Raw genomic sequence first — 21,883 nt, 5'->3', positions numbered from 1 at the left:
ATAGTAATAAACAAGAAGTCCCAGGAGCTAATCGTTTTGACATTCTCAAGACTCGAGGACGAGTCTTTTTCGAAGACGAGGTGAAGGAGGTGGAGAGACCCGACAATCCAATAGACCCTGGTGGTACGAGTTTAAAGTCGGGTGAGGTGACTCGTAAAGTTCAATTAGTTGAGCGGGTAAAGTTGAGAGCAAACATGAACCATTCTAATGCTACATTCGACCGGGGTGGTATAAGTTCTGATTCGCGCCAGGTGTTTTGCAAAGTTGAATTGTTTGGGCATGTCATGAAGTTAATAAATAAGGAGCGCGTTGATGTTCCTTTCGATCCGGGTGGCTTTGTTTCGAAGACAAAACTCGAGGTCGAGTTTTTTCGAAGACGGGGAGTATGATGCAAATCTCTTTATTTGAATTTTGATTTTTAATATCTTTTATTATTTTTATGTTATCTCGTTTCCTAGTTTATCTTTTTCCATGTTTAGTATAAATAGTGATCCAAGGTTGTTTAGATTATTAGTTTTTGATATTGAATTTGAATTATAAGAACTTTGTTCTTGAACCTTTGGTTCGGTTTTATGGTATTTGTTAATCATGAGTCTCTCGAGCCATTGATCGCTTTCAAAACTGCATCAAATATACTCAGCACACCTAAAAATGATTTTGTATGGGTGACCATTGATATTTTATGATTTTGTAGATGACTCGCCACAACAAACATGATACTGATATTAATCATCATCCAATGCATACAAATTATACATAAAAGTTCTCACTAGAGATTTTTCAAAACAGCTAGGGTAAAACTGTGCCAATAACTTCATCAATAACTTCGTCAACATCATCTGAGCTTTTCATAGCTTCAACAATCGCAATAAGTGTAATCACGAATGCATAATCCACGTATGGATAAATTTTAACCATGAATTTATCCTTGATAAACTTTGGTGGTTCCATCTTTTGCATCTGCAATCAAGAACAATTTCATTCAATCGTTTCAGTTTGTGCTAGCCATTTAATTGATGACAATGTAAAATATATTAAAATTACTTGAGCTATGACTGTTGAAGAATCTCCTATATAAATAGTGCAACTTCTCTTTGACCAGCTTCCTGTGATCTTGAAATCACAAGACTCCTTACTACTAGTTTTGTTCCCCAAGAACACATGAATGTTCGTCTTGGATTGTAAGATTTTTGGTGTTTTTGTGCTAAAAATCATGTCTGAATCGGCATTACTATCACCCTTAAACACTTTCCATCCACTATGTGCAGTCCAGACCTGGAAATTGGTCATTAGTCCACTATAATGTTAATATCACTCCTAGAATACTGGGCACTTATGACTGCAAAAAGGTCACAGATGTAGCGACTGATTTGCAACTAAAAACACAACAATCGCAAAAATAGCTACTGTTACAAAACCGGTCGCAATATGGTCACAAACCTTTGTGATTGTACAAAATGAGGATAATATTAAAAAAAAATCCGAAGTAAGCCGCAAAAGGCTATTTGCAACAAATTAAGACCAAAAAAGCAGCTGCAAAAACCCAGTTTTATAGTAGTGAGATCAAGGATATATTGACACTAAACACTAGAAAAGTAAAATAGGTGTAAAAAGAAAAACAATTTTGTAATTAATCACCTTTTCGCGCATCATAACGATGGGCATGTCATCAAAATCAAGTAGCACACGTTGTACATGGTTGCTTGTGTTGCATGGCTTTACCTTAAACAAGACTTTATGGTTAACATCTGTGATCAATTGATCTCCACTTGAATTTGTAACAACTATAAGTTCAAATGGATATGGTGCTATAAACTGAGACCCTATCACGAAACCTGGATAAGGCGAAGGTGCGTAATTGGGTTGTGCCATTGATAATCAGCATGCACACAGTTAATGTCGTTTAAGGTATGGATGATTTAAGATTTTAAGGATGGCATTTAACAAGATTTCATCGTTGACCGATTGCTCTTCTAGGTAAGGAAGTTGATTGTTCACATGTTGGGTAAACGCCTGGGGTATGACTTCGTAAACAATCCCACATCAAGGGATAATATATACTATTAATACCGTAAGAAAATGTAGTATTTATCAATATTTAGGGACACGTTAATGTGAAATACAAGAATAAAATCGTTAGGCTTGCCTTCACATATGAAAATTATTTCTTGAAAGCATTGAAAACGACTTCAATTTTCTTTTATCATGTTGACTAAATAAAGAAATAGATTATTTCAATATAATAAGTCTCATATTTTAACTTCTTTTAATAATTGTGTTATCTAAATATAATTGGGCTGGGAGTTCTTGAGTTTAAAGTTTAAGTCCCTAAATGATAAAAATCATCATTTAAAAACAAATCCAATGTAATAACCTTTTGTTTTACAAAAATATGTTATATATGATTAAAATTCTCGGATTTTTTTTTATTTTATATTATTACTATTTTTATTTATTTGTATTCTAGATCATTGATAAACCAGGGAATCAAAACTGTGTCGGATGTATGCCACGAGTATATTTAAACCATGGTTTAAATCTACGTAGTAATTCTAAGTGCTTTAACAATTAGATGATTTGTCAATTGGACATTTTGTTTATAATGATTATCCCTTCTTTGTGGGTTCACACAACTCAATAATAACCATAACCAATAGCATAACATTAGTATCTCTAGTTGTATCATATGTTCGATAGATATATTTTGATAAAATCAAAATTATAGGAGCCTATATTTTTTGATTGGTAATAACAAAGTGTGTAACAAATCTGTAATTAACTCCCTCACAACATCCGATAATCACTCACCCTCCAAATCCTCCTCTCCATCCAACTCCACCATGCCTATTACCTTTCCACTAAACATTACCTCGGCGTTTCAAATTAGCTATAGCAATGGGTATGCCGCCCAACCACAACCACCACTCTAATGGCACCCTCCTCTGCGGCCGCCCAACCCCGCCACCATTCTAACCTCCCAACCGTCCACTCCGCCTTCTCCTGGCTCTTTCTTTCCTTACTCTTCTTCTACATCATATATTATTCCTCCATCCTCTTTGAGCATGCCCCTACCTTCACAACCACCACAAAAACATCCACAAACTGCCAAGATTCGGGTTACATCCAAAACAACACCACCCCAACACTTCGGTTTGACACCGAGCTCAAACACATTGCATTCGGCATTGCAGCCTCCTCCCGACTATGGCAGACCAGGAAGGAATACCTCAAGCTATGGTGGCGACGTGGAGAGACACGAGGCGCGGTTTGGTTAGATAAGCAAGTTAGAACCACAAAAGATGAAAACTTACCAGACATCCACCTCTCTAAGGACACATCAAAGTTTCCGTACACAAACCCGAATGGTGATCACTCTGCTATCCGGATATCAAGAGTGGTATCCGAAACGCTGCAGCTGGGGCTGGAAGATGTGCGATGGTTTGTTATGGGTGATGATGACACTGTGTTTATTGTGGAGAATTTAGTGAGGGTTTTGTCTAAATATGATCATAATCAATTTTATTATATTGGGACGACGTCAGAGAGTCATTTTCAGAACATGATGTTTTCCTATGGGATGGCATTTGGTGGCGGTGGGTTTGCGATTAGTTACTCGTTGGCGGTGGAGTTGGAGAAGATGCAGGACCGGTGTCTTCGAAGATATCCCGGTTATTATGGGAGTGATGATAGAATGCATGCTTGTATGTCTGAACTTAATGTACCCCTCACCAAAGAACTAGGGTTTCATCAGGTTAGTTTTGCAAATTCACAAATTCGTATATGAAAAACCGGTCCGATCAATGAGCCGATAAGGTGGCCAGTTCAATGACCGATCAAGTTATGAAACCATTGTAGAAAGTACTAATTATAAATGTGACGATTCGAGTTTATTGATTCTGTTTAACTTAATGTGCAGTATGATGTGCATGGAAGTCTATTGGGTCTATTAGCAGCTCATCCAGTAACTCCATTAGTTTCACTCCACCATCTAGATGTAGTTGACCCGATATTCCCCAGGATGCCTAGAGCACAAGGCATCAAACATTTGCTAGAATCAGCAAAGTACGATTCCGCAAGTATCATACAACAGTCCATCTGCTATGACAAGAAAAGAGAATGGTCCATTTTGGTGTCATGGGGTTTTGCAATCCAAATTGTTCGGGGAATTCTGTCTCCACGAGAGCTAGAGACGCCTACTCGCACATTCCTCAACTGGTACAAAAGACTCGATTACACGGCATACGCATTCAATACTAGGCCTGTTACAAGGAACCCATGCCAGAAGCCTTTTGTTTATTACATGAGTACAACTAGGTATGATAAAGCTAGGGGTAAGATTATTGGGATATATACTCTTCATAGAGAACGCTACCCTTATTGCAAATGGGAGATGGAATCCCCTGACACGATTGATACAATTGTGGTCTTAAAGAAGGAAGACAGTACTCGGTGGGAAAAGGTGCGTACCCTTTTTCGAACTATTCGAGATTGACTTGCTAAACTTGGTTTGTAAAATGTAAAAGAGCATGTAAAGGTTTTATGTGAATGTACACTATTAAACAAAGGAGTATTACTGATAGATTCCATGGCTCGGTAAATCAGTACTAGAAAACTGGACATTTACGACAGCTTTTTTCAGTCACATTATAAGGCCATTCGCGTTTCTTTTGTGACCGAAAAGGCAGTCACAAAAACCTCATGGGGTAATTTTTTTTTGCAAACTGTGTTAGCAACCGCTGATATTGTGACCGGATATATATTGTCAGAAATGTTGCGTCTGGTGTTGCGATTGTCAATTTTTTTCAGTCGCAAATAGTCGATATACACCTTCACCGATAGGTTACTAACCCAATATGTCGTCAGTGATACTCCTTTGTTTTGTAGTATGATGTATGAACACGAGGTTTATGAGTCTTAACATACAGTTCCATGCTATTAGATGCATTCATCCTCTAATAAAGTGTTTTTTCCATATTGCAGGCACCAAGAAAGGACTGTTGCAGGGTCTTGCCTGCTAATAGCAAAGGAGTTCTATACTTGTGGGTTGGAAACTGTCAAACAAATGAGGTTATTGAGGTGTAGACTACTACTAGAAGAGTACCCTAGTTTCTCATAGATGTATTGCTCCATCATCATGTACTTATGCCATGGGACTAAAGAACAGAGCCTGCTGAATTAAGGATTAGAAGATTCAAATGTTTTCCCAGCATCCAAATAGTTTATCGACGAACTTCGAAAAAAAATGGTAATCAGTGTAGCAAAATGTCAACAATTTTCTTGTTTTCTCCTTCACTAGTTTCCTTTTGGTATACATAGTTTGTGTAAATGCTAGATCAAACTTTGTATTGTATCTAGGATTGCAAATTTAATCGCAGTGATCATATCCATAACAATGCTATGAGATCGAGTATTCTCTGAGTAATCGCTATAAGGTATGGCGCCGATTCGAGTTTTATTAACTCCGCCTAATTACTAGGAATTAATCAGATATGTTCAACCTTAGCCAGAATCAGATCTAGTGGGCAACTTAAGCCGATTTTGACTTAAAAAAATAAGATATAATTCGTATTTCTTTAATATTGAAGAACGGATATCATTTTTTTAATTAATAATTAGCAGTTTCTAGAATATTTTAGTATTTAAAAATGTATCTCTCTTATTTATATTGATATTCATCTATTTTGTTATAATTATAGTAAACTTATGATATTTAACATATATATAGCATCCAAAAATTAATTTTCTTTGTGTTTACCATGTCCGAGTACTATTCGAGTATTCTCCGAGTAAACTATACTGCTATGTACTTTCTCTTGTTGTCCACACACTTGTTTTTGTTTATGTCTAAGTACTCTTGTTCCTTTTATGTAAGATAATACAAGTGTACGTTATGTTTCTTAACTTACCAGTTTGGGAAAAAGAAACTGATTGTCTAATGATATACCAACGTTTCTTTAATATCCCGAATGCCCATTCGATGTCCTTTTTGCGGACTCATGTTTATTCTTGAAATATCTACGTTTATCGTCATTCGGGCATGTAAAACTAAGAACAAACGTGGCTCACTCCGAATAAATACCGTCACCTAGATAATATTTGTATTCGTAGTTGACATCATTTGTAGAAAATGAGGTGTCGGGTGCAACTCCGTCTATGATGTGGTCAAAAATAGGAAACGAATGTATCATAGCTATATCATTGTTTGCGCCGAGCATCCCAAAAAAGGCATGTCATATCTAAAGATCCAATGATGTGACGATCTCAAGAATAAGTGTTGAGCCATCATCATCACCCCAATGATGTTGACTTTGCCAAGCAACTAGGCAGGCTTCCCAAGGCCAGTGTGTGCAATCGAGGCTACCAAGCATCCCGGAAAAATTGTGTCTTTATTTGATGAACCTCATATATTTTTTATATGTTACTATAAGTCGGCCTCCTCAAATATTTTTCCCCTTAAGTTCGATAATACATAATTATAATAATTTTAACAAAATTTATAAAATTAATACTAAAAATAATAAGGTATAGAAATAAATAATTAAAATGATAACAATACTCACATTCGCATAACGTGTGGAGGTTATCACGACTCACTGTTTTCGACATCTGTAAATACTCTTCCATGGTGTCGTTCGTAGTGATGAATGCTAGTTGACGAATTGTCGCCGTACATTTTTGCATAGGAGAAAATCCTAGTTTACCTCTTGCGTCCTCCATTTGTTGGAAAAATGCATAAAGGCGTTCTAAATCAACAACATTTCGTAAAATTAGTTGGCAACTCATTCGAAAACGGCGCCGAAATCTTTCCAAATAGAAAATCGGGTCTGGTGAAAAATAATCTCTTATCAACCGGTCATGAGCACCTACACGATCCCGTTGAAGATGAGGTTGCTTTGTTCGTGGTTGTGATCTTTCGCAATGCTCGAATAAGAGTTGAGAAGCCTCTCGAATCACACTAAATATCGCTTCATCCTCTGAATACGACAATGAAATAACGCCGGGCTCACGGTAATAGTCGGGTGTCGAATATGAGTCGGAATCTATAATTTTAGAAAAAAAATATATAAATTTAAAGAGGTGAATAAGATGTTTGTAGAATTGGAGTGAATAATGGATATATATATATATATATATATATGATTGATTTATTTTGAGAACCACTTTGAGTTTTAAGAACTTGAAAGAACTCAACGTAACAATTTTTTTTGTGAAATTTTTTTACACACCGAATCGACTTTTTACACATGTGTAACTAACATTTAAACCTGTGTAAAAAAACTACAGTATTTTTTTACACACCGAATCGACTTTTTACACATGTGTAACTAACATTTAAACCTGTGTAATCTTCAAAAATCTTTATTCTATTTCCTGATTAATTTTTTAATTACATTTAAACTCATCAAGTTCTCAAAATATCATTCACTACGTGAAAATCGCCTTTTAGCCACACATGTGGTCTCTGCGATTTGCCACACTTCGGCTTAAATGTGTGGCTAAAAGGTCTTTGACCACGTTTGAAAACCTTCCAGACTAGTTTTGGCCACACATGTTTTTCTTCATGTGACCATTCTATACCTACTTAGGTACTTTTCGCCACACTTTGAAAAAAAACCGTGACATAAGCTTGCCACATTATAAATTTGTGTGGCGAAATGTGACCTACAGTCATAGTTTGTTTGATCTTTGATACATGTGACTAAAAACACATGTATAGCCACACTCTAAGGGAAAACTGTGACATTTAACTTGCCACATGTTTTAATAGTGTGGCCAAATGTGACGAACGACTACTGTATTGATAAGAGATGTGTCTAAAAAGTAAAAGATATAGCCACTTATATTATGTTGTGTGACCTAATGTCACATTTGTTAGCCACATTTTTAATAATGTGGCGAAATATGACGAACAACCATTGTATTTATTAGTAATGTGGCTAAAACGCTTAAAATATATGGCTACTTATACCAGGTTGTATGACCAAAGAGTAGGTTAGTTTTATTTTTCCTAAGTTTTTTATTGTCACAGATACACTTATTATGTGTGGCTATAAGTGATAAATTGTCACACTTAAATATTTTTAAGTGTGTCCAAATGTAATTAATGGCCACTTATACGAGTTTGTGTGACCAAAGAGTAGTTTAGTTTTATTTTTCCTAAGTGTTTTATTGTCACGGGTACACTTATTTTGTGTGGCTATAAGTGATAAATGGTCACACTTAAATATTTTTAAGTGTGTCCAAACGTAATTAATGGCCACACTTTGATTTGACGAGTGGCTAGGTCATCATTGTCTTTCCAGTTTCTTGTGCCGCCAAATTCAAATTGTCAGGGAGATGTACCGGTTTCCGATGATGGTGTTTAAATACCACTCATGGTTTTCGATTTCCCCTACATCGCCTCCAATATTCCAGCAAATCACAATCAACCCATCGCCTTCTTCACCATCTTCTTAACGGTTTCCGAAAATATTATATGGCGCCGGCAAATTGGATTGTACGAGAATAGGGTGAGGCTCCACCCATCTACTACGACCCCACCTTCTTCACCATTGTTTTCCACTTTTCTTCCGGCGATGTCCGGAAGAATCAAAGGGTGAGGTATGTTGACTATGTCAACCCTCTAACCTTCCGGTACCAACAACTTAACCGGATGACTAGGTTTCTTGGGTACACCACTGCTGATTATTTCAGCATTGTGATGGAAGCCCGGGGATTCGAGGTCACCTGGATCAGGTTGAAAGGAATCGATCAAGGCTGTGTCCGCTTATGGGACATTCTGTACTGAGGTGCACCTTCACCTGCAAAGGCTAAAGGACTCCACCTACACCTCGGACGGCATGTGGGAGAGGATCATGCCCTTTCGGACTCCAGAAGAGATGATAGATTCCGATATGGAATCTGATGGTAGGACTTTGTTTTTATAATTAGTAAATAGTTTTTTTATATTAATATATATTGTTTTTTTTAACAGTGACTTTCATGATGGTTGAATATTCAGCCACAACTCTCGGAGAGAGCCCCAACCGCCCCACTCGGGCCAAGACTATGTTGTCTTAACCGGGCCCACGCTCGGCATCCGAGTTTGGCTAGGCGTTCCACGAGAAAATTTCGAGCCCCCTGCCACTTGACAGGAGTTGTCCGCCCACAAGAGCAAGCTCTCTGGGAAGGGACACTCTAACAGAAAACTCGAATCGCCATCAAGATTCGAACTTGAGAGGCCAACCGGCTTCAAGCTCTTACCCATCATTTGGCTGGCCACTTGAGCTAGCCCAAGTGGTTTATTAATATATATTGTAATGCATGTAAATTAATTAATTATTAATATATTTTGGTTATCCTATAATTAATTGTGTTGATGATGTTGCATGCATGTATTTTATATCAGTTATCGAGCTCGAGCCGGCTCGCGAGCCTAAACGAGCCTGTTATTTAATAGAACTAATTATTAATATTAATATTGATGTAGATTCAGAACTGGAATCTGATGTTGGGTGTTAGTTTTTTTTTTATAATGTAATGTAAATTAAGTAGTATATTTTTGGTTATTATGCATTATACTTGATGTTTGAGTGTGTGTAATAGATATAATAATAGTATTAAAACAAAAACAACCAATATTTCTAGTAAGAGTTTTTAAAGCGTACTAGATATAGTTTTTTTTTATTTAATTAACTTTAATGTAGGCTATCATTACATAAATATATTTCAAAGACTTTTGAAAGGTAGTAGGCATAAATGTAATTAATTTCCAACATAAATAGATTTTCAAGATTTTTGACAGGTAGTAGGCATAAATGTAATTAATTTCCAAAATTAATTAGCCTGCGAGCGTTTCCAAAGCGTGTGGATACCATTTTGACAGGTAGTATGTAATTACTCAACAACCAACTATTTTGACTTTAATGACTACAATAAAACTTCTGACTGAAATTTATTACGCTTATATATATGTTATGTGAATTCCAAACTTGGCCAAGCAGAAAACATCTAAGGTTTCCACAGATCTTAAACTTCCCAAAGATCTTAAATTTTGATAAAATCCCTTCCAAAACTCGATGCCATCACCATATCTTAAATTAGGTTACTGGTGATGGCATTGAGTTTGGAAGGGTTTTTTCAAAACTGAATTTTATTTGTTCAAAGGCTTCTTCAAAGTCTAAGACCCACAGATGCTTTGGTCAAAGATCTGAGTATGGAGGGTACAAATTTGGTATGCAGGTTAGTGAAAAGAAGGGCATAATGGTCTTTTTTTTTTATAAAATAAGTTGATAATGTTTTGCAGGAAACCAGCTGTTGAAAAGTATGTTGAAACATAACCAAATAGAGGTTGTGCAAGAAACAAAACCATCATACGAGAAATGATGACTATCACCGATGGCCGGTTTGGGCGGTTTCACGGTTTCCAACCGAACCATGAACACCCTAGACAACATGATGCATTTTTGGGCTTTCTTTGTATTATGGTTTCGTTCTTAATAATTTCTTGGTAAAAAACCGTGAATGACTTTTATTAATGTAACTTTGATATAGCACGAGTCAGTTATGAGTGTAATGACTTTATTGAATCGTTTATTTTCTGCTGCTCAAATTGTAGCTATGACACACTACAAGTCAATTGTGACTTTTATCGATGTAACATGATGTATGTTTGAACTTGACACCAGTTGACCAAAATAGCCAGAAGATGAAATGAATTCAACAAACCGGCCTATATAAGTAGTAATAGTATTAAAAACAACCAATATTTATTTAGTTTGAATTAATAAGTACAAAGTAAAGAATGATGATATCATGTATCACAACTAAATTTAAACATTATTGATATCTAACTAGGCAAACGGATACAACTGCTGGGTCGACAACCCCGACATCGGTGTCAATCGCCATAAAATGTGTGCTAAAACCCTCATGTATTGTAACCAGCAGTTCTTTGCAGGGTTCAATCTCCATTACGAATAGTTGTAGGCTTTTTCTTGGGCCTCCAGTAACCATCCGGGGACTCATTACGAATCAGTTGATTTGGTTGTACAAGTGGCAATGTATTACCCTCATGAGGGAAAGTTACCGTACTAAATTCCTCATCAACCTCGTCATACGAATGCCTATAATTCTTGGGTAGAGTCATAGGACAACATGCTTTTTTCTATCCAGCTGATCTTGAACATAAATCACCTGGCGTGCTTGCGAGGCCAATATTAACGGATCATTCTTGTGGCCAAATTTGTTTAGGTCAACCAACATGTAACCAAGAATATCATGTTTGACATGTTTACGGTCAACCCATCGGCACATGAAGACCGGAATTCTTTTAGTATGATAATCTAGGACCCATATCTCTTGAAAAACCCCAAAATAAAGGTTTTTCCCATAGGTCACCACGTCTTTTTTGATGTGCATGTCATCTGCCTCTACACCAACCTCGCTGTTCTGGTAAACTCTACCATCATGAGATTTTGTACGAAATGCAAAACCATTGATGTCGTATGAGTCGTACTTGTATACGTTGCGGTGTGCTCCGTGTGCAATCCACTTTAAGGTTTCCGATATAGAACCTGGGGAGCCCGCTAGCTCTCTTTCAACCTGAATTTCATTACAAGGATTAGATTCTTCGCCTACATTGCAGAAACTATAAAAGATTTTTAAAAATTATAGAAGACTTAATAAATTGATCTACCTTGTCGCGTAACCATTCACCAAACTTTAAAGTATGCTCCTTCTCCAGCAATGCTTGTCGTTTACCAGGCATTTGGTTTTTCAAAGAGGTCTTGTGTTGTCTGCAAGTAGGAGTATAATATATTGTGAATTAATATAATTTAGAGTATATATGTTAGTAATACTTACTCGATATACGGCGCTATTTCAGGTGTATTCTGCAGCACATAGAAATGTGCTCTCTTGAAGAGATCAGGAGAAACTTCAACTGATTTAGCGCCTGTGACAGGAATTGTCTCCCCATTATCATCATGCTTATCATGTGGAATACCAACAGTTTCTTGATGTTTTTTTGGTATTCGCTAAGAAACTCGATTGTTTCTTCCGCAATGTTCTCCTCAGCAATGCACCATTCTGGATTAGTTTTGTTTCGCACATGCCCTTTGATAACCTTCATACACCTTTCAAAGGGATACATCCAACGAAAGCATGGTGGCCCACATAATTTTATCTCTCTGACAAGGTGCACTGTTAAGTGAACCATGACATCAAAAAATGATGGAGGAACGTACTTCTCCAGCAGGCACAATGTAACTATTTGCTCTTCCTGCATCTTATCAAGCTCTTCTACAATGATTTCTTTGCTACAGTTTGACTTGAAAAAAACAAAAACAAAGCCTGATTATAGCATTTCTCATTGGTTCTTGCATGATGGACCGTATTGAAAGGGGCAGAAACTGTTGCATAAGTATGTGATAATCATGTGATTTAAGGCCTTGTAGCTTCCTTTCTTTAAGATTCACCAAACTAGAGAAGTTAGAATAATACCCTAGTGGAGCCTTCAGTTTATACAATGTTTCAAGAAACATGTCTTTTTCTTGTGCTGATAATGTGAAGCATGCTGCAGGCCGTTCTGTATTGTTGCCTTTTGCTTTCGTTTGCAACTCCTTTTTAATCCATAAAAACTCCAAATCCTTTCTAGCTGCCAATCCATCTTTTGTCCTACCAGGAATGTTCAGCAACGTCCCGACAATACTTTCTGCCACATTCTTTTAAACATGCATCAAATCAATACAATGTTGGACAGGTAAATACTTCCAATAGCTGAGCCGTTGGTACCATATTTTGAACTTCTTCCAATATGGATGCGGCTTTGTGTCTTCCCTTTTTCTCTTACTCCTACTTAGAGATTCTGATCCCTTTCCCCATTCATTCTTAATGTTTTTGACCTCGTCGTATATATCTTCCTCTATCATAGGCTCTTTAGCGGTTCTCATCTCTTCTTTTCCGTTGAACGTATTTGTTTGTTTTCTGAAAGGGTGGTCATGTGATAAATACCTTCTGTGGGCAGCATAACTCTATTTCTTTATGTGATAAAGTCGAACACACTGAGTGTCGCCCCGACACACTACACATCCTTTGAATCCACTGTAAGGGTAACCACATAGTGTACCAAGAGCAAGGTAACCATTAATCGTCCATAACACAACTGCACGTAAAGTTAACATTTCTTGTTTATATGCATCATATGTTGGCTCCCCGACCTCAAATAAAGATGCTAGATCGTCAATTAAAGGCTGTAAAAACACATCAATATTGTTTCCTGGCACTCCGGATATTAATAAGGAAAGCATGATGAACTTTCTTTTTATACACATCCAAGGTGGAAGGTTGTAAATGACTGCTAAAACATGTCAAACACTGTGGTTTCTGTTGCCTCTATGTACGTCAACCCCATCAGTGCAAATCCCTAGACGAAGATTTCTTGGATCGCTTCCGATGGTATCGGAGTACCTGTCATCTCTGGCTTTCCATGCTGGTGAATCTGATGGGTGGCGTAAAACACCGGGTTTATTGGTACTCGTGGCATGCCATGTTAAATTCTCTGTTGTGGACTTTGATTGAAAGAGGTGCTTGAATCGTAGAATAATGGGAAAGTACCACAGTACCTTAGCGGGCGTGTTTATGTAAGTTTTGTTAGTCTTCTCATCCACCTTCCACCGTGATTTGTTACAAACTGGACATGCTTCCAAATCCTTGTAATCCCTATAGTAAATAATGCAGTCATTGATACACACATGTATCTTTTCGTATCCTGAGCCCATTGCCTTCATCATCCTTTTGCCCTCATACAAATTATTTACCATTTGGTTATCTGCAGGTAGCATCATTTTCAACAATTTCAGAAGTTCATCAACGAACTTATGAGATACCTCGTGCTTGCTCTTCAAGTTGAGTAGTTGTACTAATGCAGACAACTTGGTGAAGTCAAGATATCCTTTATACAGGGGCTTCTCAGCGTCAACAAGTAGTTGTAGAAGCTGTTGATACTTCTTGTCGCCTATGAAATTGTCTTGTGTAGCATTTACCATTTCTACAGTTTCACAGGCATCTGTTGGAATGTTGGTGTCAATAAGCCCAGTATTATTATCATAATTAGTTGGAATGCAGGTGCATGCAAACCCAATATTATTAACATTAGTTGGAATGTTGGTATCGGCTTCTCCATGTTTTATCCAAGTAGTATAATTCTTATCAATTCCAAACCTGTACAAGTCATGTTCTACATCGTCTAAACTAAGAGATACGTGGTTCACACACCGAACACATCGACATGAAATAGAAATTGGTGGTGATGTCTCCTTGCAATTACGAACTGCAAAATCTAGAAATGCCTTAACACCATCTTTATATGATTTACTGCACCTGTCGCCTACTGACATCCAAGACCTATCCATCTTCCAATAATTTTTTTATTAACTGTGTCATCAACGATATATATATATATATACACACACACACACACACTAATTAACGTAAATAAATGTAACTACATTTTATTATGTATGACACTAAAAGTAAAAATATCTGGTACTCACCTGAGATTAATGAAGCTGTTTGGTAGGATTGAGATTGATGAAAGTTCAATAAATACACTAGCAGATCATTTATTAGGGTTTGGTGAGATTGTGAGATTTTATTTGGTCAATAATTGATTTGGGAGACTTCCATAAGAAGATAACTCGATTAATTGGCGGGTAAAAATGAAAAATTTAAACATCGATATTTCGTTATATAAATATTAAAAGAGGTTCTATTATGTTCTCAGGGTGTAGCTCAAACGATTGAGGCGCTTGTGATTAAACATAGATTGCAAATGTCGCGGGTTCGAAACTCGGGAGGAACATATTTTTATTAATTTTTTATAGTAACCTCTTTTTAATGAAATGAATACACTGTGTACGGTCAAACATCTCATTTTGAAAACTCTCAAACTAAACTACTCATTAAAAGGCCTTTAAATCCATTTAGAAACATAAAAATACATCATAATAGCTGGTCTAAAATCATAACAAAGTTTCTTAGCTTTTACTCAGATTATAAAACTAATTAAAAGCCCTAAAAACAACAAGAAGCAAATAAAATACAATATCTTCACTTTTTTTTCTGATTCAATCCGTGAAGCTACACTCCTTGCAAGTTGATCCTCTAATGACTTATTTGCCCTTATCAAGATAGGAATTATGTCTGTACATCTTGTGCACACATAAGAGCTTGTGGACGAAACACAATCAGACCATATAAAGAAATCACATTTTTTGCCCGAAGTTAAAAAAATATAGAGTTTAGGGTCAACAATCAACATAAAGACGGGATGAATTCCAACTTTATTTGCAATTTCACTAACCTGAGATGCACAATTGTAGAACCTCCGAACTGGATTTTTGGTGGTCCTTGATGTTCTTAGAATGGCTTCTTGACCACAAAAACAATAAACCTGAGATCGATTGCTTCTGTTACCGGATATTGTGGTCCGCGATGAGATTTCTTCCATGGATGTTGTGGTTTTTTAAGTGTTTTATTTTAGTGTTTATGGGGGGTGAAAAAGGAGTTTTTATTGAAAACAAAACTAGATATATATGTATATATATAGGAGGGTTTAGAAAGGAGTTGTTGTATATAAGCATGTTACAAGCGTAATAGACTTTGATTTTTGTTTCCAATTAATCAAAAAATATCAATTAATCAATAACTGATTTTGTACATAAGCGTGTTACTAGCGTATTAGAATATTTATATATGTTTTTGCACATAAGCGTGTTAGAAGCGTAATAGACTCGTTTGAACAAAAATATAACATATTTTAACCTAATCGTTTACAAAGTGTTTTTTGTTTTATTTTTAGATTTAACAAAGTGTTGTTTCCGATTTAATAAGCGTATCACAAGTGTTTTTAACAAAGTGTTTTTTTTGTTTTTACGATTTGTTTTAAGATACTCCATAATTACAATTCTTTAAAAGTTTTCATACAAAAGGCACCATTACAATACATCCCATGAAACAAAAGAAGAGAGAAACAAAAGAAAAGTGAATAACAAAATAGATGTTACAAGAAACTATAAAAGTAAAGCATTTAAAAACTAACCAACCAAAATTCAAAACAATAAACTAAAATATGTATCAATACAACCATCTAAACATGAAAATAACAAATGTTCCAAAAATCACAAATTTCACCAAATCATAAATATTTCCCAAAGTAACCAAATCGCAAATGTCCAAAAATCAACAAACACAACGCGCATTCTTGCACTAATCAACTTTTGAAACTAACAAAGTACCTTCATTGATGTCATATTCAAATCTGCACTTATCACCAATCTGTAATTCATTTTCCTCCTTGAAAATTTTCCATTTTGGTAAATAATATATGAATTTCAGTTCCAACACCTCACAATTTCATTTTTTTACGACCTTCGGGATTGACCAAAGTGATTAGCATTCCATCATAGACATCAATCTTGGTAGCAATGTGACACGGAAGACGTTGTGAAAAGCAAATTTCAAATATATTATAAAGTTAAAATGATATTGTTAAAATTTAAAACGAATATACTTGTAAATAAAAAAGAAATTTAAAAATTCAATTTACCAATTTCTTGGTGACGTTCATGTGGAAGACGATTTTAGAGTCATCATTTTGCTCATCAAGATGAATTGGGTTTTGGGAGAAACTACCTTGATTACTTAATTGATAGTTGAGAAACATCTTATTTGGACCAGGAAGGATAAATTCTATGCCATCTTCATGAAAGACATTAATATGAAATGTAATATCTGATATGATTTCAAACACAACAAACGAACCACCTTTCAAGTTGGGTTGTTTAAAAACCTCAATCCATCCATCCTCTAGCCTACAACTCATTCCATCCCAAAGACATGAAACTTTAAACATATATCTATCTGGAGCAATAAGCTCAAAAAACAAATTCATGTAATTTTTACCAAATTCTTGAATCACGTACCACTCAGGGAAATCCTGTTAAACATGTTAATTAATAGACATTTGAATTTGGAAACAATCATTAAAAACAGAAATTAAAACTTACCAAGTAATGGACGTGTCGGTTTCTGACTGGAATATATAACATAGTACCAGATTGATTATTTACGTATCTTTTGAAAGTAAAGATATTCAACATAGATGTTGACTTAAGCTCAAAAACAGCATATGTTCCAGCTTCTATACAACATTCTCTGATTAATTCAGTCCAACCGGTTCCAAAATAAAAGTCATCAAGTACTTTGATTATAACTACAGAAAATGTTCTACCACTTTGATCATAAATCAAACAACAGCCGGTATTCGATTTCATGTCAGCAAACATTGGTTGAACAGCTTTAGGAATGAGTTATAAGTAACACAAAAAATGTTATTAGAATGTATATGTTGCAAAACTGTAAAATGTTTCATAAAAAAATTTGTTGATAACATTAACATACCATCCTACTCATGGAATCGTTGTTGATATCTACCAGGAACTTAACTCCATTATTGAGACGTGACATTTTTATGTCAGACGAGTCTGTATGTTCAGAACAAATTAGCCAGGATAAGCGATGTCTACGAATATCATTGACTACATAAATCACAGTAAATACGAATTACATTAAATTCTTACCAGAAAGCGAAGTTAGAACTCGATTTAGGGTTATGAAGTTAGGAAAGGGGTTTTATCAATGGTTTGAAATTGTAAGATTGAGATTGGTTTGAATTTTTATTTTATTTTTCTATTTTTTTTACACATTTAATTATATATATATATATATATTGGTTTTTGTTTTATAACTTATTATATTTAACTTTTAAAAAAAATATAAAAACATAGTCTTACTTAGTTTTTTTATAAACATTCCGGTATAAATTTCGTTAAAAATTGAGTTCGTTTAAAAAATAGTATTTTTTAAATAAAATTAAAATTTTATCCATTATTGAACTATCTTATCTTAACCATTAGTAAGATTTTTTGGATAAGATTTACAACTTCGTAATAGAGAAGCTCATAACATTCTAGTGTTATCATTATCATAATGAATAAGTATGTAGTTTTGTATCATTATCATCTTCTAGGTTATCATCATCACCGTATGTGTTATGATGATGATCAACATCATAAAGTTTTCATCATTATCATGTGTTATAGTGGTTATCATCATCATAATCATCGATCACCATCACCATGAAACGACATCATCATCAGACGTGTGGGTAATCAACGTGGTCATTGTATAGGCTATATCGTAGCCGGCGTCGATCATACGGGTAACTTATATCTCGTTATCAGTGTCATCATCATCGTCAACAACATCATCAACGCCAACATATATATGACCTATTGCCATGTACGGGATGTAGTCAGCATCGTATGGGTTATCGTAAACAGAACGCCCAATATTAGCGTTCACTGTCGGCACCATCTTATGAATTGTTTTCGTCATCAAACGACATCATCAGTCGTACATGCTACCATCAGTATGACCATTGTATACGTTATCATGATCATCGTTGATCATACGGGTTACATGTCATTAAACATCGGTGTCACCATCATCATCAACATATATATATGTGTGTGTGTGTGTGTGCGTCTGTGTGGCGTATTGTCATATAGGTACCTATAATTGATCATCATCATATATATGTGTGATCATCATCATAGACGTCATGATAATCGTACGAGCTATAGTCGTCATCGTATGGGTTAGCGTAAGCAAACCGTACCATATAGGTTAGCATCATCATTATGATAATCACCACCAACCCAGGTCATCATATCCATGTATTCATGTGGGTATCATTATATTAGCATCGTCGTCGTCATAATTGGGCCAATCATCATGGTCATCACATGGGATAGCACCGTCATCGTCTCATGGATTACATATCCTCAATCATACTTAAGGGTGTTCAAAATTTGATTCGAATTCGAAACATTCGAAATTCGACTCAATTCGAATTCGATTCGATTTGTATTCGAGTACAGTAATCGAATACAAATCGAATACGAATTCATGATTCAAATTTGAGTTTCAAATATGAATAGAATCGAATTTCGAATATGGCATGTAATACGAATACGAATACGAATAGAATGATCCAACTTTTAAACGAATACGAATCGAATATGAATACCAGCAAAAAAATAAATTATTCGATTCGATTAACTTGAAAATTAGTTATTCGATTCGATGGACACCCCTAATTATACTACACACCACCTACTGCCACCATCCACCGCCCACATTCGCCACAACCACTGGAACCAACCATAACGACCTCCAGCACCAACCACAAACCACCCACCACACCTCCGCCACCACCACCACCCACCACACCTCCGCCACCACCACCACCGACCTCCGCCACCACACCCACCACCCACCACCACCACCCACCACCACACATCCGCCACCACGAACCACCACACCTCTGCCACCGTCCACCACCATCATGACCACCTGAACCCACCACCACCCACTAATATTATATATTTTTTATACTGTACAATAATCCCTAACCGTATGATTAAAATTTAAAAGCACACGCCTCAGCTTCTTTTAAAAGGGTCAAACAATTACCCCCTAACGGCGATAATTATTCCCAAAACAATTGTGAAGCACATCCTCGTAAGTCAATATTCCTTAAAACCGTCGACGATTCGTTTCTACTGTGAAGCACAAGGTCGAAGCACAAGCATCAGTAATTGTGAAGCACAAGCAGAAACATAACCACAAGCATAAGGAGAAAATGAAGAACCTTAACTCATCTACTTCTGGAACGGAACCAAGAACGAAGCACAAGCACGATAGGTCTCAGAATACAGATGGAACATGTATTAAATTATGATTTTTTTAGCGTTTTAGGTTTAATTATTCTTAAAATCTAACCACTGTGAATTTAAGCATCAGTAATTGAGTTTTGCAAAGCATTTGTTTAAATCATCTTATGTAAAGCTACCATCATGTATTAAAGAGTTTTTTAAGCGTGTTGTTGTAATACATATCTTTGTTTTTTTTAAATCTATGTGTAATATTAAAGCATGTTATAAGCGTATGCTAAGCGTGTTATGGCTTTGGTATGAGAATTATCAATGTGATGTTTGATAAGCATTTTCTGTTTACTTGTGATTCGTGTTGTTATCCCCTACCCCCATATTTTATTGTATGTATGTGATTTGGTTGTCGAAAAAACCAAGACTGATAAAGGTAAGCATCTGAACGAGAAGAGAGATGAAAATACAGATAAAAGGAAGACTAAAATGTAACCGCTGTGAATTTAAGCATCAGTAATTGAGTTTTGCAAAGCATTTGTTTAAATCATCTTATGTAAAGCTACCATCATGTATTAAAGTGTTTTTAAGCGTGTTGTTGTAATACATATCTTTGTTTTTTTTTAAAATCTATGTGTAATATTAAAGCATGTTATAAGCGTATGCTAAGCGTGTTATATCTTTGGTATGAGAATTATCAATGTGATGTTTGATAAGCATTTACTGTTTACTTGTGATTCGTGTTGTTATCCCCTACCCTCATATTTTACTGTATGTATGTGATTCAGTTGTCGAAAAAAACAAGACTGATAAAGGTAAGCATCTGAACGAGAAGAGAGTTGAAAATACAGATAAAAGGAAGACTAAAAAAGTTGCTCCGGTGGTGAAAAAGGTGAAAACAAAACATGTTGTGGAAGCAAACTCTGATTCAGACCTTGACACAAAAATCGACAGGTTGTTGTCAAAGCGGAAAGAGGTGGAACACAGCACCTCTGACTCGAACTTTCAGCGTCTGAAAAAGAAAGCCATTAAAGAAAAGAAGGCAGCAGAGAGGACAACAACAAAACCTTTTGTTGAATTTGTAGACAAAAAATTGAAGAATAGGCGTGCACCTTATAATATTGTTGATGCGGTGAAGGCAATGACCACTGCCCAAAAAACTTGTGTAGAAGAAATGGGTTTCGGGTCAATGTTAAGACTTCAAGTAACCCAAACTCCAACAACTTTGGGATATTGGTTGCTCATGAACTATAATAACCATTTAAATTAATTGAACATTGGGAGCGGTGTTATTAAGATAACACCACAAAAAGTACATGAAGTTTTGGGGATACCAATGGGTAAGATTCCTGTTTTAGACAAGAGTAGACCAAGATTGGGGGAAGATGTTACTACAGGTTTGTTCAAATAACAATTCTCGACTCCAAGAATAAGTATAAAGCATGTGTGAAAGACAAACTGGTCGTGGATCAAGGAGTTGGTGAACTGTTTAAGATTAATTTCCTTGTGTTGTTCAGCACCTGTATAGGATTTGTGACAAAATTAACAATAGTCAATCAATGATTCATCGCTGCAATTGATAAAACATCGGATATTCCAAATATGGACTGGTGCAGCTATGTTATTGAAAACTTGAAATTGACAAAGGAAGACTGGAGAGATATCAACAGTCAATACAACGGTCCGATCACCTTCCTTGTGATGCTTTACACGCATGAATACCAGAAAAAATATAGTCCATTTGGGACTCCCGTCACAACGCCTGCAGTTAACTACATAACAACTACTCTTAATAATATGGAAAAATACTTAGAGAATAATAGTCCACCCTTAGAAGAAGATGCTACTGAGGTTGCTGCTGCTGTGACGTTTAGTGTTGACGGGAAGGGGATTGATGTGGCTGCTGCTGCTCCTGCTGCTATGACCGTTAGGGCTGCCGGGAAGGGACTTGATGAGACTGCTGCTGTGACAGTTAGTGCTACCGGGAAGGGACTTGATGAGACTGTTGCTGCGGCTGCTGCTGCTACTCGCTGCTGTGACAGTTAGTGCTGCCGAGAAGGGACTTGATGAAGCTGCTGATGCGGCTGCTGCTGCTGCTACTACTGCTCATGTGA

The 21,883-nt window shown here is 36.1% G+C and overlaps 2 protein-coding genes across 2 annotated transcripts; one reads left to right on the top strand and one right to left on the bottom strand.

The window, feature by feature from the left end:
- Window positions 1–789: 789 nt before the first annotated feature.
- On the bottom strand, window positions 790–2,050 carry LOC143590675 (protein LURP-one-related 15-like). Its single transcript, XM_077071086.1, has 3 exons — window positions 1,639–2,050; window positions 1,045–1,275; window positions 790–960 (listed from the first exon to the last, which is right to left on the bottom strand). Exons 1-3 carry the CDS (start codon window positions 1,870–1,872, stop codon window positions 790–792), a joined length of 636 nt encoding a protein of 211 aa, XP_076927201.1. The 5' UTR covers window positions 1,873–2,050.
- A 770-nt stretch (window positions 2,051–2,820) lies between these two features.
- Window positions 2,821–4,597, top strand: LOC143590674 (uncharacterized). Its single transcript, XM_077071085.1, has 2 exons — window positions 2,821–3,751; window positions 3,917–4,597. Exons 1-2 carry the CDS (start codon window positions 2,930–2,932, stop codon window positions 4,490–4,492), a joined length of 1,398 nt encoding a protein of 465 aa, XP_076927200.1. The 5' UTR covers window positions 2,821–2,929; the 3' UTR covers window positions 4,493–4,597.
- Window positions 4,598–21,883: the final 17,286 nt, after the last annotated feature.

Source organism: Bidens hawaiensis, unplaced genomic scaffold, assembly GCF_021521415.1.
Source record: "Bidens hawaiensis isolate Kalapana, Puna unplaced genomic scaffold, B.hawaiensis_p1.1 tig00038717_1, whole genome shotgun sequence".
NCBI classification, from domain to species: domain Eukaryota; kingdom Viridiplantae; phylum Streptophyta; class Magnoliopsida; order Asterales; family Asteraceae; genus Bidens; species Bidens hawaiensis.
The sequence above is the reverse complement of the archived record's forward strand: the minus strand, read 5'-3'. Positions and strand labels throughout refer to the sequence as shown.

Bases quoted from the DNA above. Each gene is read 5' to 3' on its own strand.
- LOC143590675 (XM_077071086.1), bottom strand. From the start codon at position 1,872: ATGGCACAACCCAATTACGCACCTTCGCCTTATCCAGGTTTCGTGATA. The intron at 1,276-1,638 runs GTGATTAATTAC...ACCAATTTCCAG, and splicing joins TCGTTATGATGCGCGAAAAG to GTCTGGACTGCACATAGTGG. The intron at 961-1,044 runs GTAATTTTAATA...TCTTGATTGCAG, and splicing joins CTTCAACAGTCATAGCTCAA to ATGCAAAAGATGGAACCACC.
- LOC143590674 (XM_077071085.1), top strand. From the start codon at position 2,930: ATGGCACCCTCCTCTGCGGCCGCCCAACCCCGCCACCATTCTAACCTC. The intron at 3,752-3,916 runs GTTAGTTTTGCA...CTTAATGTGCAG, and splicing joins AAGAACTAGGGTTTCATCAG to TATGATGTGCATGGAAGTCT.